The following is a 20,980-nucleotide window of genomic DNA, read 5'->3' as shown; positions in this document are numbered from 1 at the left end:
GCATCCCATATGGTCTCCCAAGCTTGCCAGGAGCAATTTCTGAGCAAGGAGCCAAGAGTGGCCTCTGAGTGCTGCTAGGTGTGAGCCAAAAAAAAAAAAAAAAAGTGAGATTAGGGGCCAGAGTGATAGCACAGCACTAGGACTACTTTTGCCCTGCAGTCCATTAACCCAGGACAGATCTCAGTTTGATCTCAGGCATCCCATATGGTCCTCTGAGTTTACCAGGAGCGATTTCTGAGTTGCAGAGCCAGGAGTAACCCCTGAACACCTCCAAATGTGGCCCAAAATCCAGAAAAAAAATTAAGTAGTGAGATTAGTAAAATCATGTCTAGTGGGTCTTATGTTAGTATTGATGTTACTCCATCTCGGTTAATTATTTCTTTTGCTAAACAAGTCTGAGCTGGCTTAATCCCGCCCAATGGAATGGGTCTCTTTGGGCTGATCGATGCGGTAGAGGAGTTCGGCAGGCGAGAAGTAGCCTACGTACTCCACCGTGTCGGGCGTGGTGTCATAGTGATAGTGCCCACCTTCACCGTGGTGGCTAAAGCAGTGAGTGTGCTCCAGTCGCAGGTCAAAGCCCTAGGACAAAGGACCCCTTGTCAGAAAGCTCATGTTCTCAGGGAGGAGAAAACCTCTTAATTTATGTTCTAAGTAGATAATCCCAAGGTTTAAATTTCAGGTGATGAAAAGAACATTCAATAATTGCTACCTTTCACCCAGGCAAACAGTGTAAGAAGTTTCTTCTTGAAAATGCTCCTGTGTTGGGGCCGGAGAGATAGCTTGGAGGTAAGGCATTTGCCTTTCATGCAGAAGGATGGTGGTTCAAATCCTGGCATCCCATATGGTCTCTCAAGCCTGCCAGGAGCAATTTCTGAGCATGGAGCCAGGAGTGACCCCTGAGCATGGAGTCAGGAGAGACCCAAAAACAAAAACAAAAAAAAAGAAAAAAAAAAAAGAAAAGAAAATGCTCCCTTGGGGCCGGAGAGATAGCATGGAGGTAAGGCATTTGCCTTGTATGCAGAAGGACGGTGGTTCAAATCCCAGCATTCGACATGGTCCCCTGTGCCAGCCAGGGGCGATTTCTGAGCCTAGAGCCAGGAGTAATCCCTGAGCTCTATAGGTGTGAACCAAAAACCAAAAGAAAAGAAAAGAAGGGGCCGGAGAGATAGCATGGAGGTAAGGCATTTGCCTTTCATGCAGAAGGTCATCCATTCGAATCCCAGCATCCCATATGGTCCCCGAGCCTGCCAGGAGTGATTTCTGAGCATGAAGCCAGGAGTAACCCCTGAGCACTGCTGGGTGTAATCCAAAAACCAAAAACAAACAAACAAATAAAAAAATAAATCACTCCTGGCTTGGGGGACCATATGAGACACCAGAGATAGACCATGGTCCCTCCTAGTGCAGGCAAGGTAGACGGCTTACCGCTTCGCCGCCGCTCTGCCCTCCCCCCCTTTTTTAGCTGTATAGCTAAAGTATAGCTGATTACGGGAGTGCATTACTCCTGGTGGTGCTTAGGGGACCAGATGGGATGCCCAGGATCCAACTCTGGTCAGCTGCATGCAAGGCAAATAAATGCCTTCCCTCCCTGCTTTGCTCCGGCACCAATCCACTGTTTAACAACATGACATGGGATGTTGTGTAAAAGCCTGTGCACTCATTTCTTCACTGTTAAATGTCTTCCCTGGCCTTGACTCTAGCTACCTACTCCCTCACCTTTCAAGGTAATTCTGGAGACTACTCTTGTTCTCAAGTAGTAACATGCCTGATGCTAATGGGATACCTGAGAGACTGAGCATTATTGTTTTACTGGTTCTATACTGGAGCATGAAGGAAACAGACTTACTGGGTCTCTGGAGACGAACACTGGCAAGCAGACCAGAGGTGCGGTCATCTCATAGAAATGCAGCCACTGGTTCACATCTTCATCAGACTTCAGCGGGCAAGAGGAAAACTCTGCTGGCTACAGAAGAGATGGGGAAAGAGAAAAATGTCTGCCATTGCTGGGGCTTAAGATTCCGTCTGATTTTGTTAGTGCCAGTGAGATAGCCAAGTATGCTAGAGCACACACTTTGCACACAGGAGACTTTCCAACTGGCTAACATGGCACTGCCAAAAGCAAGCCCCAAGCCCCAAGCCAGCTGGGAGAACCTTGAGACTGTGGGCTACGACCCCACATTAGCACTGAACGGACATGAAACCCTCTCATACATTCTACTGATTATCTGATGAGTTTCTGTTCTTCTATGATTTGAAAATATATTATTTTGTTTTGTTTTGCTCTTGGGTGATGCTCAGGGGTTACACCTAACTCTGCCCTTGGGAATCACTCCTGGTGGTGCCCAGAAAATCCGACGGGGTGCCGGAGACCGAACCTGGGTTGGCTGTGTGCAGAGCAAGTACCTTCCCTGTTGCCTATGGCTCCAGTCCCCTTGTCTTTTTTTTTGTTTGTTTTGTTTTTTGTTTGTTTTGTTTTGGGGCCACACTCAGCATTGCTCAGGGGTTACTCCTGGCTGTCTGCTCAGAAATAGCTCCTGGCAGGCACGGGGGACCCTATGGGACACCGAGATTCGAACCAACCACCTTTGGTCCTGGATCGGCTGCTTGCAAGGCAAACGCCGCTGTGCTATCTCTCCGGGCCCCAGTCCCCATGTCTTAAGAACCTTCAGAAGCAAAGTGTGTGCCCCTTCCCCCCTGCCGCCCTGACCCCTTACCATGATGTGGGTCTTCACTTTTCCCTTTTGGACCACGAAAGTCCCTCCCATCCCCACTGGCTTCTCCCCGTAGTGTTCTTCTATGGTCTGCCGCAGACAGGTCACAAAGTTCAGTTTCCCAGTTCTTCGTCTGACTTTCACCTCAATGACCTAGAGAGGAGACAGGTGCACCTGCCATTGCTCTAGGCTGTACCTTCAGGAAACAGAGTCCAAATTATTTACTGCTGCCCTCTAATTTACCTTTCCAGGTTTTCCCTCACTGGCAAAAAGATTAGCCAGTAACGCACAACCGAAACCAGGATACTTGTCACTGTATTTCTCTAGGAGGCATCCCCTGTCCTCTGGGTTAATCCGAGCAATGTAGCTCCCGTTTATCGGAGGGTTGTTCTCACTTTCTGTCAGGATAATTGGCATAAACTGCAAAGAAAGGAAATATGGTATTTAGTTAATAGGAGTGGATCCAGGCTTGGATTGTCCATCTTGAAGAACCAGTATTTATTTTATTCAACATTTTATATCAAGACCTAATAAGAAAACATCAAGTGGGGCTGGAGAGATAGCATGGAGGTAAGGTGTTTGCCTTGCATGCAGAAGGATGGTGGTTCGAATCCCAGCATTCCATATTCCCTGAGCCTGCCAGGAGCGATTTCTGAGTGTAGAGTCAGGAGTAACCCCTGAGCGCTGCGGGTGTAACCCAAAAACCAAGAAAACATTAAGTATTTTAGATGCAAATATTAAATATTTAGAAATAATTTAAAAAATTTGTTTGGTTTTTGGGTCACACCTGGTGACACTCAAGGGTTACTCCTGGCTCTGCACTCAGAAGTCACCCCAGACAGGCTTGGGAGACTATATGGGATGTCGGGGTTCTAACCAGGGTCCATCCTGTGCCGTGTGCAAGGCAAAAGCCCTACTGCTGTGCTATTGCTCGGCCCTTAAATTACATTGGGGGGGGGGTCACACCCAGCAGCACTCAGGGGGTTACTCCTGGATCTACACTAAGAAATTGCTCCTGGCAGGCTCGGGGGACCATATGAGATGCCCGGATTCAAACAACCAACCTTCTGCATGCAAGGCAAACACTTCCATGCTATCTCTCCGGCCCCAAATTACATTTTTTATTGTACCTCTTAGTTTTGTTTTGGGGCCACATCTGGCGGTACTCAGGGGTTACTCCTGGCTCCACACTCAGAAATAGCTCCTGACAGGCTTGGGGGATCGTATGGGATGCCATGGATCAAACCCCATCCGTCCTGGGTTGGCCGCTTGCAAGGCAAATGCCCTACCGCTGTGCTATCGTTCCCCCCTCCCCTCCGTGTTCTGACAGGGAAAGAAAGGGAAAGAGGCGAACCAAGTATGAAGCTCAATAAGGAGCTACAGATGCATGCTGACCTCAGAGTTGAAACCAAGGATGTGGAAGGGGCCTGCCCCTGCTCCCAGAATAAATGCTCCAGGAAGCTTGACTTCTTTTGCGATCTTATTTACATCGTAAACCTAAACAAAAAGAAAAATATTTAGGTTGTAACTTCCACAGGTTTCTCGTTACACGTTGTATTCCTGAGTCTGCAAACATTGTCTTGCTGCAGTGGACAGTGATAGAAGAGGAATCAGGATTCTGTGGTCTTCATGAGGATGTAAAGAGTAAGAAATACCTTTTCCTTATTGACAAGTGGCAATAAGTAAGGGACGCCTCCGACTTCTACTATTCGAGTTTTCCCACAGATGCCTTAAATAAAAACAAAAAAACCCTCTTAAAATACCTCTTAAAATAAGGCAACTAACTAACTTCAGTATGAAATGCCTGATAACACTTCTTGATTTTTTAAATTAAAATATTGTTCACTTTGAAAACATCTTGGTATTCTTTTTTTGGTTTTTGGGCCACACCCATTGATGTTCAGGGATTACTGCTGGCTAAGCGCTCAGAAGTCACTCCTGGCTTGGGGGACCATATGGGACACTGGGGCATTGAACTGCCGTCCGTCCTAGGCTAGCGCTGGCAAGATAGGCACCTTACTCTAGCGTCACCGTGCCAGCCCCACATCTTGATATTCTAAACATAAAAATAGCTTTGTGTTGTAGATTCCCTGAATCCTGTATGTTCCCCTGAGCCAGTCTCAGGACTGGAGCGATAGTACAGTGGGTAGGATGCTTGACTTTCAGGCAACCGACTTGGACAGGAGTAACCCCCCTGAGCACTGTGGTGTGGCCCAAAAAACAAAACCAACCCCCCATCCAAAAAAAAAAAGAGTAGCTAGTCTGATGGCTATCTTTCTGGCCCTGAAAGAATAATCATTCTTAAACACTTTGAGAAAAAGGTTAAGACTTAAAAACAAGAGCTAACTGAAAAACTTCCTTACCTTTTACGGGAAAGGTAAAAGGCTCCTTGGTCAGATCAGGGCAGTCAACCACAGACACCTGGACGTCAGCAAAGTTAGCTTTTAGTCCCTTCTGCAGAACTAAGGGAGACAAGGAACAGGGCCAGTTAGCAGTGGGTCAAGACTACCGACACATGTTTTTAGACCTAACAAAGGAGGGAGAATGGTCTTTTTAATGAGATCATTAGACATGAGACATAAAATCCAAAAAGCAGTTTAGCTCAGAAACCACAGGTGCCCCCTTAAAATTCTCAAAGCTTTGATGTTAATAACTTTAGTTGCTTGAATATGAGAGAATTTCAGATGTCAGCTAAACAGAAGTATTTACTTTATTTATTTTTTGTTTCCAGACCACACCTGGTAGGGCTTGGATCTTTTTTTTTTTTTTTTTTTTTTTTTTTTTTTTTTTTTCGGGCCACTCATTTGATGCTCAGGGGTTACTCCTGGCTAAGCTCTCAGAAATTGCCCCTGGCAATTCTTCCTAGCCTGGGGAGTGCTGGGAGGCTTGGCAGGCCCCTAGCCATCCCCCTCTTTCTCCCCTGACTCTAAGCCTTCCCTGGGTGCCAGCTCAGATGGCCAGAAATGGGTTCAGGTGGACTCTTAGGGGTCCTCAGGCTTTCCCCCTCCCTCCGTACTCCAGGGGGGAGGTGCATGGGGAGGAGGGCGGGCAGATATCTGGTTTCCGGTTTCTCCATTGATTCTGGAGGCCAGCTCTTGCCAGGTATGGGGTTTGGGGAGTCCCCATGCCGGAGGCCTTCTCCCTAGCCTGGGGAGTACTGGGATCCTTGGCAGGCCCCCAACCGTCCCCCTTTCTCCCCTGGACTCCAGGCCTTCCTGGGTGCTGGTCCAGGTGGACTCTATAGGGGTCATCAGGCTTTCCCCCTACCTCTCCCTACACTAATGGGAATGTGCTTTGGGAGGAGGGTGGGCCATTCTAGCACTGGTTTATGTTGGGATAGTCACTGGGAATTTTTTCTCCTTAGTTTCCTATTGATAGTATTGTATGCATATAGTTTATGTATGCATAATATCCATCTTGTATTGTGACCTTGATACTGCCCTACAAGGCTCATTTCTAATCTTTTACTGCCTCAGTCCCAAACCTTATTTCTCCCCATCTACCTATGTAGGTGCAGCTCATGACATGAAGCTCACCACATAGAGTGATGAGTGCAGTTAGAGAAATAACTACACTGAAAACTATCATAACAATGTGAATGAATGAGGGAAATAGAAAGCCTGTCTCGAGTACAGGTGTGGGTGGGGTGGGGAGGAGGGAGATCTGGGAAACTGGTGGTGGGAATCTTGCACTGGTGAAAGGGGCTGTTATTTACATGACTGTAATCATACAACTACAATCATATTTGTAATCACGGTGTTTAAATAAAGATAATTTAAAAAAAGAAGAAAGAAAAAGAAATTGCTCCTGGTTTGGGGGACCATATGGGACTCCGGGGAATTGAACCGTGGTCCTTCCTTGGCTAGAGCTTGCAAGGCAGACACCTTACCTCTAGCGCCACCTCGCCAGCCCCAGGGCTTGGATCTTATTTCTGGCTTTGCTTAGGGATCACCCTTGGTGGTGCTGGGGGACCATATTCAGTGTCAGGGATTGAACTGGGGTCGGCCGCAATCAACACAAGTAGCTAAACCCCGTATTTTCTCTCCAGCCCTCAGAGCAGACAATCAGGTGGTATGAAAGTGACCACTACACACAACAGCGTCCTTGAGAACAGGACACACAAGAACACTGTAGGTATCACGTGTGTTCCCAGCACTAGTCTTCAAGGTAGCATGAGGCTTTCTTTGGGATTGAGATATGGGCTAGGGAAGGCACGGGCGAGTTCTGAAGGGCTCTGAGGGGCTGGAATCTTCTCCTTCACCTTCATGCAAGGGACATATGTGCAAACCAAATCAAGGACACCCCAAGGATCACTGCATGTTCTGTAGACTGAATGACCCAGAACACACGGCTAGCCACTGGTCTGTCAGGTCATGCTCTCCAGGCTCATGAAGTGATCCCAAACCCAGGCACAGGGGCCTGTGAGGTGGAGCTAGAGGTACGGTGTCTGCCTTGCAAGCGGTAGCCAAGGAAGGACCATGGTTCGATCCCCCGGCATCCCATATGGTCCCCCCAAGCCAGGGGCAATTTCTGAGCGCTTAGCCAGGAGTAACCCCTGAGCATCAAACGGGTGTGGCCGAAAAAGCAAAAACAAAAACAAAAACCAAACCCAGGAACATAGGCAGTGCACATTAAGTCCTTCTTGTGGGCAGTAGCCATGCTGGGTGGCATGCATGGGGGACTGCAGGCGTGCACAAGCATAGTTAAAACTTAGAGGTAGAACTACTACAGTTCTGTTTTACTACTTCCTCCTAGATAGGGTGTGAAAATTAATAACAAGACAAGGGAGAGTTTGTAGGATGAGCACATGCTTTGTAAGTGAGAGGCCTGAGTTTGATCCCCATCCAGCCAGTCCCCCAGCACAAGATCCAGGGATGAATCCAAACAGCATTAGGTACAGACAGACTCCCCAGTAAGCTAGAATTTAGATGACACTTGTATTTTGTACTCAAGTAATTTCTGAGCACAAAGTCAGGAGTAAGCCCTGAACACCTCTGGGTATGGCCCCAAAACAAATACACACCAGGGCCCGGAGAGATAGCACAGTGGCGTTTGCCTTGCAAGCAGCCGATCCAGGACCTAAGGTGGTTGGTTCGAATCCCGATGTCCCATATGGTCCCCCGTGCCTGCCAGGAGCTATTTCTGATCAGACAGCCAGGAGGAACCCCTGAGCACCGCTGGGTGTGGCCCCCCCCCCAAAAAAAAAAAAAAAACAAAAAAAAAAACAAAAAAGGAAAGGCTCTCAAGGGCCAGAGCAATAGCACAGTGGGGAGAGCACGTGTCTTACATGCAGCCGACCTAAGTTCAATCCCCGGCATCCCATATGGTATCCTGAACACTACTAGGAGTACCGTATTTTTTGCTCTAAGAGATGCTCCTGATCATAAGATGCATAGTTTGGGGGTTTTGTTTTGTTTTGTTTTGTTTTGGGTCACACCTGGCAGTGCTCAGGAATTATTCCTAGCTCTATGCTCAGAAACCACTCCTGGCAGGCTCAGGGGACTATATGGGATGCAGGGTTTCGAACTACCATCCTTCTACATGCAAGGCAACGCCCTACCTCCACGCTATCTCTCTGGTCCCAAGATGCATAGCTTTTAGATGCTCTTCTCCCCTGCACTCAGGCCTCAGCTCCAGGCACCATTCGCTCCATAAAATGCATCATTTGGGGGGGGGGAGGGTAAATGCGTCTACGGTAAGAAATATACGATAATCCCTAAGTGCAGAACCCCTGAGCATCTCCAGGCATAGCCAATTTGGAACATTATTAAGCCAGAGACAAAATGCTGAGCTAGATGTGTGTTAGGAACATGTGCTGCGCATGTATTTATGCTAGTGAATGGCAAGATGTATGTGTTGGGATATGTGCTAGGCATATTCTCTGCCCCTCAGCTCTCTCCCCAGCCCAGCACGAAAGCACAAAGTTCGGTTCTTGTGTTTACCTCCACCAAGTTCCTGGAGATCTGGCACGTGGAAAGAATACTCGGCACAAGACATTTTTCCCCTCTGTCGCTGCCAGGCCTGCCAGTGAAGCTCTTGCGGAGGGATTATCACGAGCCCACGCAGTGCTCCCCGCCTGGATGGGAACAGTCAGAGTCCAGGTGTCAGGGGCAAAGGGCAGTCAGCTAGCCGAGTGCAGAGAAAAACAGCCACAGCTTCTAGCTCCAGTGACCCGAGTGACGCCAGCCCTGCCTACCGACTCTCCCCATTAAAGTTGGCAGAGGAAAGGCCCAACCAGGAGCCCCAGGAGCCCTTGCCTTGAATGTAGATCTATCCCGAATAATGTTCTTGCTTTCTTCAGTTATTAAAGGGAGCTAGGCCCCACCAGCAGTGCTCTGGAGCTCCTCTGGGCCCTGTGCCCTGTTCGCAGTTCTGGCAGTACAGGGGCCCAACCAGCGCAACCCAGGCAGACAGAGCAATAGCATAGTGGGGAAGGCATCTGCCTTGCATGTGGCTGACCCAAGATTGATCCCTGGCATCCCATATGGTCCCTCCAGCCTGCTAGGAGTGATTCCTGAGCGCAGAGCCAGGAGCACTCAATCCCTCAGCACTGCTGGTGTGATCCAAAAACAAAACAAAACACCAGGCCAGCTCACTCCTTGCAAAATAAGCAGCTGAACACCCAAATCTGACTCAATAGCCTTCTAATCATTAGTTTCAGTGGTCCTGATAGAAAAGATGGTCATTAAGATTTGTGACTAAAGGCTGGGGCCTGAGAGATAGCACAGCAGTAAGATGTTTGCCTTGCATGCGGCCGATCCAGGACAGACCTGGGTTTGATTCCCAGAATCCCATATGGTCCCCAGAGCCTGCCAGAAGCAATTTCTGAGCACAGAGACAGGACCCTGAGCACTTCCAGTGCCAAAAACCAAAATAAAATAAAATAAAAAATATTTATGAGGGGCCGGAGCAGTGGTGCGAGCGGTGCCCGCGCTAGCCTAGGACAGACCACGATGCAAACCCCCGGCATCCCATATGGTCAGTCCCCCAAGTCAGGAGCGATTTCTGAGCACATAGCTAGGAGTAACCCCAGAGCGTCACCGGGTGTGACCCACAAAACAAAACAAAAAAAAGATTTATGACGAAGGACTGAGGTCAAGAGAGTCCAAGGACCAAGGTGCTTACTTTGCATGCACAGCCAGGGTTCAAGGGCCACTCCTGGTCACACAGCCAGAGCATCCTGAGCACTTCTGAGTGTGATTCAAATCCTGCCCCTCACCTCTCCAAAATGCAGACTTAGGAGTCAATGCTTGGGTTCAAACCTGAGGCCTCATACATGCAAGGCAAGTGCTGGGTATGAGCTATCTCACCAGCCCTCTATCACTATACATCAGGCTAGAACTGAACTGAGGCCAGAGAGTACAGCAGGTAAGGTATTTAGCCTTGCAGATTGCCAACCTGGGTGTGATCCCTGTCACAGCATTTGGTGCCGTGTCGGGGACTGACCCCTGAGCACTGAGCCATAGTCAGCCTAAGCCGCGCTGGAGATGAGCCAAATGACTAAAAGCAAAACAAATGACATTTGGGGCTGGAGAGATAGCACAGAGGGGAGTAAGGTGGGTGTCTTGCACATGGCCAGCCTGGATTTGATCCCGGGCATCCAGGATGACCCCCTAGGCAATGCTCTAGGAATGGTCTCTGAATGCAGAGCCAGTAGTAAGCCTTACACACAGCCAGGTGTGGTCCCTTAAAAAACAACAGAAAAAAATTAACAGGCTTCATCGATTTAAAACAGTTCTGAATTAATAGGAAAGTTGGAAAGGCCTACAAATTATTAGCTTTTTTTTTTTTTTTTTGGTTTTGGGGCCACACCCGGCGGTGCTCAGGGATTACTCCTGGCTGTCTGCTCAGAAATAGCTCCTGGCAGGCACGGGGGACCATATGGGACACCGGGATTCGAACCAACCACCTTAGGTCCCGGATTGGCTGCTTGCAAGGCAAACGTGGCTGTGCTATCTCTCCGGGCCCAAATTATTAGCTTTTAAAATCAAATGTTCACTTTTAAAAGCAAACATATTTCGTTGGTACAAATGATCACATTAATATGTTCAGTTCCAGGGCTGGAGAGATAATACAGTGGGTAGGTCCCTTATCTTGCATACAGCTAATCCAGGTTCAGTCCCCAGAATCCCATACAGTTCTCTAAGTCCTCCTGGAGTGATTCCTAAGCCCAGAGAAAATAGTAAGTACTGACCAGAGCCAGGCAAAGAAAGAATCAAAAAAAAAAAAAAAAAAAAAAAAAAAGAAGCAACAAGGAAAAAAAATAGTTCAGTCCTTGAATATCCAGTTATTCTCAAAAATTAACTATGATTTATATTTCACCAAACTATGCCAAATACATTTTATACTAAGCAATTTACACTGTGATTAGTAGTTTACCTCAAATATCCAGGTGAGGAGGGAGCAAGCACAGGAAGAGAAATACGAGGACGGCACAAAATCCCCAAATAAAAGTGGTAGGAGGGGCAGGAAGTGAGCACTGCCAATGCCCAAGAGGCAAAGCAGCCCTCCTCAGAGAGGTGCTTCTAAGCTCCTATTAAATTGTTAATGAATACCTCCTCACACTGAATCAGTAGTAGGTGAGACTTCAGGAGCACTGAAAGATTTTACCCTTAACATGCAAGTTTTCTTCCATTTTGGGCCACACCTCACAGTATTCAGGGACCATTCCCAGTGGGCTAGGGCAGTGGTCGGCAACCTTCGATTCACGAGCCACATGCGGCTCTTTCCACTTTTTAATTTGGCTCTTTTGTGTGCCGAGCAGCCGCTCCAGGAGTCAGGACTCTGCTCCTAGCCTCTGTCAGTGCACGCCCGATGTGGCTCTCAAAATACATTTCAATCGTGGTTTTGGTGGGATTTGGCTCAGTTGAAAAAAATAAGGTTGCCCACCACTGGGTTAGGGGATTGCGGGTGCTGGGGATCAAAGTCAGGTCAGATGTTTTTGTGGGTTTTTTTTGGGGGGAGCACACCTGGCTCTGCACTCAGAAATCGCTCCTGGCAGGCTCAGGGACCATAAGGAATGCCAGGATCAAACCTGGTTCCATCCTGGGTTGGCCATGTATGAGGCAAATAAATGCCCTAACACTGTGCTCTCTCTCCTCTCTGGCCCCTGGATCAGATGTTTTTTATTTATTTATTTATTTATTTATTTTTGGTTTTGGGTCACACGTGGCTCTACGCTCAGAAACCGCTCCTGGCAGGCTTGGGGGAATCATAGGATGCTGGGATTCGAACCATTGTCCTTTTGCATGCAAGGCAAATACACTACCTCCATGCTATCTCTCTGGTCCCAGGTCAGATGTTTTTAATGAAAGCACCTACCCACTGTACTATGTTAGCGATTCTGAACAAGTCCCAGTGAGATAGCACAGCAACTTGCTAGGAGTAATTTCTGAGTGCAGAGCCAGGAGAAAATCCTGAGCACTGACGGATGTGGCCCCAAAACAAAAACAACAAAAAAGATCCCGAACAGGATCAGTACTATCAGAATGATAGTACAAATGGATAGGCACTTTCCTTACCTGCAGCCAATCTGCTGCTGGGTTCGAACCTTGGCATCTCATCAGGTTCTCCAAGTCAGGAGTGATTCCTGAGTGCAGAGCCAGGAGTCAACTCTGATCACCACAAGGTATGGAGTAACTCCTGCCTCCACAAGTACATTCACGTTTCATTGACTGCGCAGTAGCAACAAGAAACAATTAAGTGCTTAGAGACGAGATCCCTGGCACCATCCACAGCAAGACCTATATGTGTGGGATCCTGAACAGAACAAGTAAAACTTGTTCATTGTGACTTTTGGTTTAGGATTTGCTCCTGGCTCTCTGCTTGGGTATCACTTCTGGAAGGGTTCAGGGGACCATATGGCTGCCAGGGATTGGACGGGGGTTGGCCCCATATAGGATAAGTGTCCTGCATGCTGACTTGTCTCTCCTGCCCCAGATGGAAGTACATGGAGACGCGGACTGCATGGTTAGTTTTGTAAGGCGCTGGCATTTCTTCTGATCTACTAGAACAAGAAACACATGGCCAAGTATAAGTCCAGACATATCTGATTCTGTGTGAATGCAATCTTTATGTTCCTATTTAGGATTATTACTGCACAATATAATGAATGGTTTAAAATAGCATGCGTGGGGCCGGCCGGAGTGATAGCATAACGGTAGGGCATTGCCTTGCATGCAGTCAACCCAGGATGGACCCGGATTTGATCTCCAGCATCCCATGTGGTCCTCTGAGTCTGCCAGGAGTGATTTCTGAGTGCAGAACCAGGAGTATGCCAAGCACCGCCAGGTGTGGTCCAAATACAAAGCAAACAAACACAAATAAAACAGCACTCTTTAGTCCCAAAGATAATACAGTGGGCTCATCTTGGTACCATATATGGTCGCCCTGGGCAGCACTGGGAATGTCCCCTGAGTGGAGTCAGGAGTAAGCCCTGAGTACTTGTCAGATCCTTCTGACTGAGTGAAGTTCAGTCTTTGAGAAGGGGTAGTGGGTATACCACACTGCTTCTAGTTTAGGATTGCCCCCAGCTGTGATCAGGGGCCATGTGATTCCAGCGAGGAAAATCTGGTTAGTACAGGCAAGGCATGGCCATACCTAGCTGGCTCTCTCCAGCCCCAATTCCGAGGGGCGTTTGAAAGGAAGGATCACCCTAGGTCAGAGAGACAGGACCAAAAGAGAGTACTGTATTTTCACACTGTAAACAGGGCCCAGCCTTTTCATCTGCTTGTTTTCTTGGGGAGGGGGTACCCACGACTTTGTGCTCAGGAACCATCTGTCTCGGAGATTAGGGCCTATTGGAGCCTAGTGCCTTAGTTGGAACTCTCTCATCCAGCCTTTTGTTTTGTTTTGGGTCACACCGATCTGCGCTCAGGGGTTTTACGCCTGGCTCTGTGCTCAGAGCTTACTCCAGGTAGGGTCCGGGGAACCTATGGGGTGTTGGGGATCAAATCCGAGTTGTTCGTGTGCAAGGCAAACACCCTACATACACTATCGCTCTGCCCCCTGGTCCAGAGTTTTTCTCTTTTAGTCTTGGGGCCACACCTCGTGGTGGTGTTCAGGCCTTACTCCTGACTTCTGTGCTCAGGGCCTCATGCCCGGAGATGCTCAGGGTGCAGGGATGGAACCCCCCAGCCCGGGTGGGTCACATGCAAGGCAGATTCCCTCCCTCCCCGCTGGACTGTGACCCTGGCCCTGGTGCAGCCTTTTGGACTGGGCCTACCCAGATGCCCATGCCTCATATGCCAGGCCCTTCCACTGTCACCCACTGGCATGGGCCACAGGGTGCAGAAGCTTCCAGTGTCTGGGAGATGCAGAGCTCCAAGGAGGAAGGAAGCGCGATCTAGAGCCTTGCAGGGCACAGCCCACCCCGGCGGCAGCGTCATCCCCGGTGGTTGGGGTCAGGGGTGCGGGGCTGGCTCTCAGAGCGCAGGGCTTGGGGCAGCGTGGCATGCTGAGCCGGAGCGATCGCAGCCGAAGAACCGCCCAGCCCGCCCAGCCCAGGGCCGTCCCGAGCCCCGCGGTGCTTGTTCGCAAGTCTGCGCCCAGCTCGGCGCGCCTAGGACTCACCGGAGGGGAGGAGCCGAGTCTCCGCCGGACCCTGCAGCACTCGGCTCCGCCAGGGACCTTTAACTGCCGAGCTGGCCATGCCCCAAGCTCCGCCCACACGCGAGGGCCACGCCCCAAGATGAACACCACCCCCCCCCCCGGATGAGGCGCCTTCTGATTGGCTGCGCCCCAAGTACCCGCCCCTCCTCGAGATGGCCACCCCAAATTGGCCACACCTCCTGAGCAGGAGCGCTTTCTACTGCCGGTTGGCCACGCCGTAAAGCCCGCCCACATATGACGTCACACACCTTAACACCGCTCCTGATTGGCCATGCCCCGAGATGGCCACGCCCCGAAACGGCGCCTTCCAGCGGCCTTATTGGCCACACCCCCAAAGAGCGTCCCGCCCTAGATGACCACGACCCTCAATTGGCCGCACCTCTAGAGCACGAGGTCTTTCAGCTGTCGGTCGACCACGCCCAAAACCCCGCCCACCCGCGATAGCCCCGCCCAAATAGGACGGACCACACTCTGAACACCGAGCCTGATTGGCTACGCCCCGAGAGGGCCACGCCCTCCATTAGCCACACCTCCTAAAGAGTCGCGCGCTTTTCCGCGGCCGGTTGGCCACGCCCCGAACGTCCGCCCCGCGCCTTATATGGCCGCACCTCCTGAACCTTGCGCCCTTCCGCTGCCCGATTGGTCACGCCCGCCCATACACTCCCCGCCTCCCGAGATGGCCCCGCCCATCCCGGAAGTCCCGCCTCATTTGCTTCCGGGCGCTTACCTGGAAGCATCGCGAGATTTGGGCGGCCTATAAGAGGCCCGCGCGGTTGCCGTCGTCCTTTCTTCGCCCCGCGTTGCAGGTGCGTGTTGTGCTTCCGGGCTCCTCCACGCTCTGCGCTCGGGCGGCTTGCGGGGACGAGCGAGGCCCCAAGGTGGACCCGGGGCGCGATGGGGCCAGGAACGCGTGGTCTAGAGAGGCTCAGGGTAGGAACTAGGCGGCTGGGCTGAACTCTGGCCTGCAGGGCCTACTCGCTGCTATCTCCCCTTGGTTTCCAAAGCGTTTGGCCGTGTAGATCTGGCACAGTCATGTCTGGTCCTGTTAGTGATCCATCTACCAGGTTTGGGGAGCCATACTCGGCAGCGCTCCCGGGTTACTCCTGGTTCTGTGCTCAGGAAATATGCATGGTGGACTCTGGGGGACCCAGTGGGATGCCCGTGATGGAACTGGCTGGGCTGCATGCAACGCAAATTCCAACTCCCTCCCTGCTTGGCCATCTCCCACCCCTGAAAAGTGCATTTATTGATGTCTCTTTCAGGAATGAGCAATTTTGAGATGAATTTGAAGACTTAACAGGAATGAATATCCCTGGCTCTGCGTCAGCATCTGATTCAGATGAGAATGAAAGGTAAGTACATAGTTTTAGAACCCAGAACAAATTTTTTTGTGCTCAGAAATCGCTCCTGGCAGACTCGGACCCTATGGGATGCCGGGATTCGAACCACCGTCCTGCATCTAAGGCAAAGGCTTTACCGCTGTGCTATCTCTCCGGCCCCACAATTTTTTGTACGAAGGGAAACATCAGGCAAGTTGGGTGGTAACACTTGGAAGGAAGTGGGAAAGGAAAATGGTTATTGTTGCAAGTGTTAGATTTGTTAGCAAACTACTCCAATATAGTTGGACAATAGGAACACTTGAAATCTATTTCTGGAACAGTGGGTAGGATGGTGGTTCGAATCCCGGCATCCCATAAGGTCCCCTGAGCCTGCTAGGAGCGATTTCTGAGTATAAAGCCAGGAGTAACCCCTGTGCGCTGCTGGGTGTGACCCCCCAAAAATCTGTATTTCTCTGGTAAGAATGTAGGTAATTCCTATCTAGTTCCTGCCAGGGTGTGGGAAAAGAGGAAATAGATGTTGCTAGTAATTCAAGATGCACTTTCCTTTGTTCCTAGTGTTAACTCCTCGGGGAGCAGCTTATTTAAAACCCAGTGTGTTTCTTCCTCTCCTGGACAAAAACGAAGAAACCCCACTAGTAAGTTTGTCCCCTCACTTGGAGATGCTCAAACACAAGATTCATCGAGTGACTCTTTAGAGCCTAGACCTTTGAGTATAACAGCATATTTCCAAAGATTGAAAGAAAGAAAGAAACGTAGGAAGCGAAGGAAGTACCAGCCAACAGGAAGACCCAGGGGAAGACCAGAAGGAAGCAGAAACAGAAGAGCTTCTCAGATCAAAAGGAAACAAATTAAAGACAAAGAATTTGGGCTTCCTCTTGGAGAATCAGAGACTGATGGGAAATCTTTACCGTGGCGAAAAATTTTATCCTTTGAGGTGGGTCCGTGGTTCACAGTCAAGGGTTCATGGTCTCTGAACATTTTTGTCTTAGACTTAGGTTCGTCTTGCTGCAGAAGCTCCACCTCCACTGAGTCCTGGGGTGTGGGCATTTACCCCCTGGAGATGCTGATGTCCACAACCTGTCTGGGCTTTGATTTGATTCTCTCTAACAAACCCTTGTGGTCCTGTGTTCCTTAGATACTGCCTCACAGGGCCAGCAGTTGCATCCTCTGGTGGGCCCCACCTGTTTCCAGCCACCCATGGCTCTTCAGTGCAGATCTGGGGTGCCCTGTGTCCAGGTTCCCACCCCACTTCTAGCAGCCCAGATTCCTTAGGGAAGTTGAACATTGAGTCTGATCCAATAATCTGATAATGCTCAGAGCCTGAATGCTTGAAATGGAATTGCCTGAGCAATAGTCCAGTGGCAGTGGGAAGTGTAGGGGCTTGCTTTGCACATGACTGATCTGGGTTTGGATCCCTGCATCCCAGATGTTCTCTAGAACAACTGTACAGAGTAATTACAGAGCAGAACACCTCCAGGTGTGACCAGAAAATTATAAAGGGGGCCAGAATGATTTCTGAATGCAAAGCCAGGAGTAACCCCTGAGCACTTCTAGTTGTGTGACCTGCTGTCTCCGGCCTATGACCCAAAAGCCAAAAAAAATATTAAGTGAGAGGTTATAGTTCCTATTCAGATTCATTCCTATGATTGGTTTGAGGATCGAAATTCTCTTTCAAGTATTAAGGTGATTTTAGTGAATACTGAGTTTATTTTAAATGCTATTTTGATCATAGGGACTTGAGATAGTGCTGGATGGGGTAGGGTGCTTGCTTGTCTTGCACTCAAGTCAACCCAGGTTTATTTGCCAAACAGGGCCAGGAATTTCTGTTCCTTTTTTGAAGTTTGGTAGCATGTATATAACAAATGTTTGATTTATTTTGCTTATCTGCCCAGCTTTTGGGGGGTCTACAGTGCTCAGGGACTTATTCTTGCCTCTGCTCTGGAGTCACTCCTAGTATGGTTTGGGAACCATATGGAATACCCAGGGATTGGATCCACGTTGGCTGTGTGCAAGGCAAATATCCTGCCTGCTGTCCTCCAGCCGGAGTATGTCAGTCTTGCTTTTTCCCTACATTTCCTTATAGGTTTATATGGTTTTTGCGCCATACTAGGCTGTGCTCAGGGGTTACTCCTGAGTGTTCACAGAAATCGCTCCTGGAAGGCTTAAGGGACTATATGTGGTGCTAGGAATCAAACCTGGGTCAGCCACATGCAAGGCAAATACTAACTGTTGTGCTATCCAGTCCCACGACAGCCTTTAAATCAAAACCAGTATTTCAGAATTCTTGTCCTTGCTGTTTTGAAACATTTGAAAGAAGAGAAAATGTTTTGTAAGGTCATGACTTAAAAATGTCTTACTTTCTCCATTTAACAGCAAGCAGTGGCAAGAGGATTTTTCAACTACCTTGGAAAACTCAAATATGAATACCATCTTAAAGAGTCCCTGAAGCAAATGAATGTCGGTGAAGATTTAGAAAAGGAGGATTTTGACAGTCGTCACTACAAGTACTTGGACGACGATGGGTCCATTTCTCCTATTGAAGACCCAGAGTGAGTTGGTACTTTTCTTCAGTTGTACAAGTCCAGTTCAGTATTGTGATGCTTGTCCATATGTTAAGTTTGTTTATCCCAATTTGCTAAATTGTGGGCACACAGTGGTCCATTTAGGATACATTTAAGCTTATGATCTGGACAGAAGGATGTGCGGGACATACTTGTTTGTTAGCTAGGACAGTTTTCCTGTAACTGCCACTAAATTTAAACTTTGTTAACAGGGAAGATCCAGCACATCTTGAACAAGATGAATGTGACATTAAGCTGGTGGTGAGTGGCATTTTGACTGTCTCCAGGTTTATCTGAAGACTAGGGCTTCGATGACCAGCGCAGTCTGAATCCTGGTGTCTTTGCAGGAAAAGGAGTCTTTCATAATAAGTTCTGAATTACCAACGAAGATGGTACAAGAGGGGTGGACGGAAGCAGCATCTGTGTCTAAAAAAAGGACTGCTAAATCCAAAGCCCTCCCATTGCGGCCAGAGAGGCCAAAGGAGATGTGAATCTGGTAAGGGGCAGGACAAACCCCCCCCCCCAAGCTTTGGGCCTGCCCACCTCAACTGCCTAGCACCTGTATGTGTTTTTGTCTTGACTCATGGACAGAGACTTTGAGACAGGTGCAAAAACTAAATCCTCTTTTGCAACCCAGAACTCATTGTTCGGTATGAGTCCTGATACAGATGAGAAGGAACATGGTATGCCATCCTGAACCCTAGAGTGCTGGCAGGTAGCAGGCACGGAACTTGGCAATCTGGCCCCAAAATTGGAATGTGAAGTGGGTTTGTGGACAGATGGGTTCAGGATGAAAAATCTGTGTTCAAGGGACTCTCCTGGTGGACTCTAGGACCCTGTGGGATGCTTGGGGCTATACCTGGGTGGGGGCTGCTTGCTGTGCTGTTCCTTTAGGATTGAATTATATTTTTTGTTTTGGGACCACACCTAGCAGCACTTAGGTCACTCCTGGCAGGCGTGGGGGACCATATGGGATGCCAAGAATTGAGCCTGGTTGGTCCTGTGCAAGGCAAGTAAATTCCCTACCTACTGTGCCGTTGTGTTTTGAATCTTACATTATGAGATTCTATGAATCCAAAACTGGTCAGGGTAGTAGGATATGAAGCAAGTGTCCCAAACAATTGTCTTAGAGGTTCTTTGGGAAATTCAGCTGGTGGATTGGTGATTATGAGTGCCAAACACTCTGAAACTTTCTTCTAGATCTTTGCACAGACATCTGACCATTCTGCCAGCATAGTTCAGACATGAGGCTCCACGACTTGAGTGAGTTCTCAGAATCCTGGGTGATGTTCCATCTGAGAAAGACGCAATCATCAGGTATGTCATTCCATGCTAGCACCTGCCCTGGATGGCTCGTTTTCTAACACCAGAGAGGACCCTCATTTCCTTGCCATGTGCCCTTAGACCTCTGTACTTTATATGTCAGAGTCCTGAAAATCTTGGGGCAGAACCCCCCCCAAAAATCACATAGTGATCTGGGAACAGTTGCGTGTTTTTTATTTGCACTGAATTTAATTCCTCGGCTTCATCGCCAGCTGACACTTGGCAAATGATTTGTTTCTAAATAAACTTGGGCAACTCCCGGTCAGTGCTGTTCTTCTGCCATACTGGGCTAGATAGCGAGGCCGTTCCGAGCAAAGGATTGGGACCTACTAGTCTTCCCTCTGCACCCTTGTACTTGTGGTTGAGGTCTATCCCGATGGGGCTTCCCTGTAAGCCCTTGTCGTTGGAAACGCCTCAGAGAGAATTGTGGCTCGCCTGATGCTCAGCCCACCTGTTGGGCCTGGGAGATGGCTGCCCGACAGGCAGCTGCCCAAGCAGGAAGGAGGGCTGATGTCAGGGTTTCTTTCTCTAGGTGCTGGGACCTTCCAGAAAGCTCTGCTGGATAGAGTATGGGGCCCGATAGCCAGGTAGGTTGAATTGGCCATTCCCAGTCACGTGGTGAGTGACGGTGGGCAGAATTAGCTCAGTTCACATGATGAATGTTCTGTTCAACTGCTGGGTGATAAGCTGTGAACGCGAGACTCCCTCTGACCAAGCTGAGCATAGCGTTGCAGGGTTGCGCAGCACACCAACCAGCTGGGAATCCTCTGCTTCACTCGACTCTGGTTTGTTCTCTAGGTGGCAATGATTGGACCTCAGCTTGCTTTGAGGTGAGTGGACGGCTGGCATTTGGAGATGGAGAAGGGTGGTCTTGGCATTGTTGCCTTCTTTGGCTGACCAGGGAGGCTGGGGGAGGAATACGGGGACTGCTGTGTTTTGCTTTGTTTGAGTCCATACTGATCAAACTTGCCACATGCAAGTCCAGTGCCTCACCTCTATTGTCTGTTACACTTCAGCGTACCAGCAGGAGTGCGCTCATGATTTGTAGGAAAAAATCCATAGAAGTGTAGAAACCCAGTGCTCTGCTCTGGATCCTGGTATCGAATCAGGGAAAGAGAAGTGACATCCTGACTGTTCAGCATTGGTCCTTGGACTGCCTTGGGGGTCCAGACAGGGTGGATGCACGGGGCACTGTATGGTATCTGCAGCCAGCAGCACATCCTGCTGGGTGTTCAAAGGACAGTGCAACAGAAATTCAGTGTCTGGCATCGTTGGTTTTCTCAGCTTTGTGCTAGTAAACCTGGTATTTTTACTGAGACACCCTTGGCTTCCTTCCCTGCAGTGGGTCTGGAAAGGGACAGTGGAGCCTTGAAGAAGTAGTAATGGAGCTCTGTTCTCTTCCCAGGGTGCCTGAATGAGCAGCAGCTGCCCAGGC

The 20,980-nt window shown here is 49.2% G+C and overlaps 2 protein-coding genes and 3 non-coding genes across 5 annotated transcripts; 4 read left to right on the top strand and 1 right to left on the bottom strand.

Annotated features, from left to right (window-relative positions):
• Positions 1-353: 353 nt before the first annotated feature.
• C8H11orf54 (chromosome 8 C11orf54 homolog) lies at positions 354-8,814 on the bottom strand. The gene is made up of 8 exons (XM_049778049.1): positions 8,654-8,814; positions 5,075-5,173; positions 4,367-4,440; positions 4,107-4,208; positions 2,955-3,131; positions 2,715-2,864; positions 1,847-1,963; positions 354-579 (listed from the first exon to the last, which is right to left on the bottom strand). The coding sequence occupies exons 1-8, from the start codon at positions 8,706-8,708 to the stop codon at positions 406-408; spliced, it is 948 nt and encodes a 315-aa protein (XP_049634006.1). The 5' UTR covers positions 8,709-8,814; the 3' UTR covers positions 354-405.
• Positions 8,815-15,622: 6,808 nt separating this feature from the next.
• Positions 15,623-20,141, top strand: TAF1D (TATA-box binding protein associated factor, RNA polymerase I subunit D). The gene is made up of 7 exons (XM_049778068.1): positions 15,623-15,673; positions 16,217-16,595; positions 18,035-18,210; positions 18,435-18,483; positions 18,570-18,718; positions 19,423-19,539; positions 20,078-20,141. Exons 1-5 carry the CDS (start codon positions 15,624-15,626, stop codon positions 18,711-18,713), a joined length of 798 nt encoding a protein of 265 aa, XP_049634025.1. The 5' UTR covers position 15,623; the 3' UTR covers positions 18,714-18,718; positions 19,423-19,539; positions 20,078-20,141.
• Positions 18,777-18,905, top strand: LOC126016721 (small nucleolar RNA SNORA40). The gene has a single exon (XR_007498478.1). It is a non-coding gene; the product is annotated as a small nucleolar RNA SNORA40 (small nucleolar RNA).
• Positions 19,906-20,029, top strand: LOC126016480 (small nucleolar RNA SNORA18). The gene has a single exon (XR_007498277.1). It is a non-coding gene; the product is annotated as a small nucleolar RNA SNORA18 (small nucleolar RNA).
• A 591-nt stretch (positions 20,142-20,732) lies between the features above and the next one.
• LOC126017230 (small nucleolar RNA SNORA8) lies at positions 20,733-20,868 on the top strand. The gene has a single exon (XR_007498864.1). It is a non-coding gene; the product is annotated as a small nucleolar RNA SNORA8 (small nucleolar RNA).
• The last annotated feature ends 112 nt before the right edge of the window (positions 20,869-20,980 follow it).

The sequence above is a fragment of the Suncus etruscus genome, chromosome 8 (genome assembly GCF_024139225.1).
Source record: "Suncus etruscus isolate mSunEtr1 chromosome 8, mSunEtr1.pri.cur, whole genome shotgun sequence".
Lineage (NCBI taxonomy): Eukaryota > Metazoa > Chordata > Mammalia > Eulipotyphla > Soricidae > Suncus > Suncus etruscus.
This window is presented reverse-complemented; position numbering and strand designations above follow the sequence as displayed.

Bases quoted from the DNA above. Each gene is read 5' to 3' on its own strand.
- C8H11orf54 (XM_049778049.1), bottom strand. From the start codon at position 8,708: ATGTCTTGTGCCGAGTATTCTTTCCACGTGCCAGATCTCCAGGAACTT. The intron at 5,174-8,653 runs GTAAACACAAGA...TGTCTCCCTTAG, and splicing joins TCTCCAGGAACTTGGTGGAG to TTCTGCAGAAGGGACTAAAA. The intron at 2,865-2,954 runs GTAAATTAGAGG...TCTCCTCTCTAG, and splicing joins GTGAGGGAAAACCTGGAAAG to GTCATTGAGGTGAAAGTCAG.
- TAF1D (XM_049778068.1), top strand. From the start codon at position 15,624: ATGAATATCCCTGGCTCTGCGTCAGCATCTGATTCAGATGAGAATGAA. The intron at 18,211-18,434 runs GTGAGTTGGTAC...CTTTGTTAACAG, and splicing joins TCTCCTATTGAAGACCCAGA to GGAAGATCCAGCACATCTTG. The intron at 18,484-18,569 runs GTGAGTGGCATT...GTGTCTTTGCAG, and splicing joins AATGTGACATTAAGCTGGTG to GAAAAGGAGTCTTTCATAAT.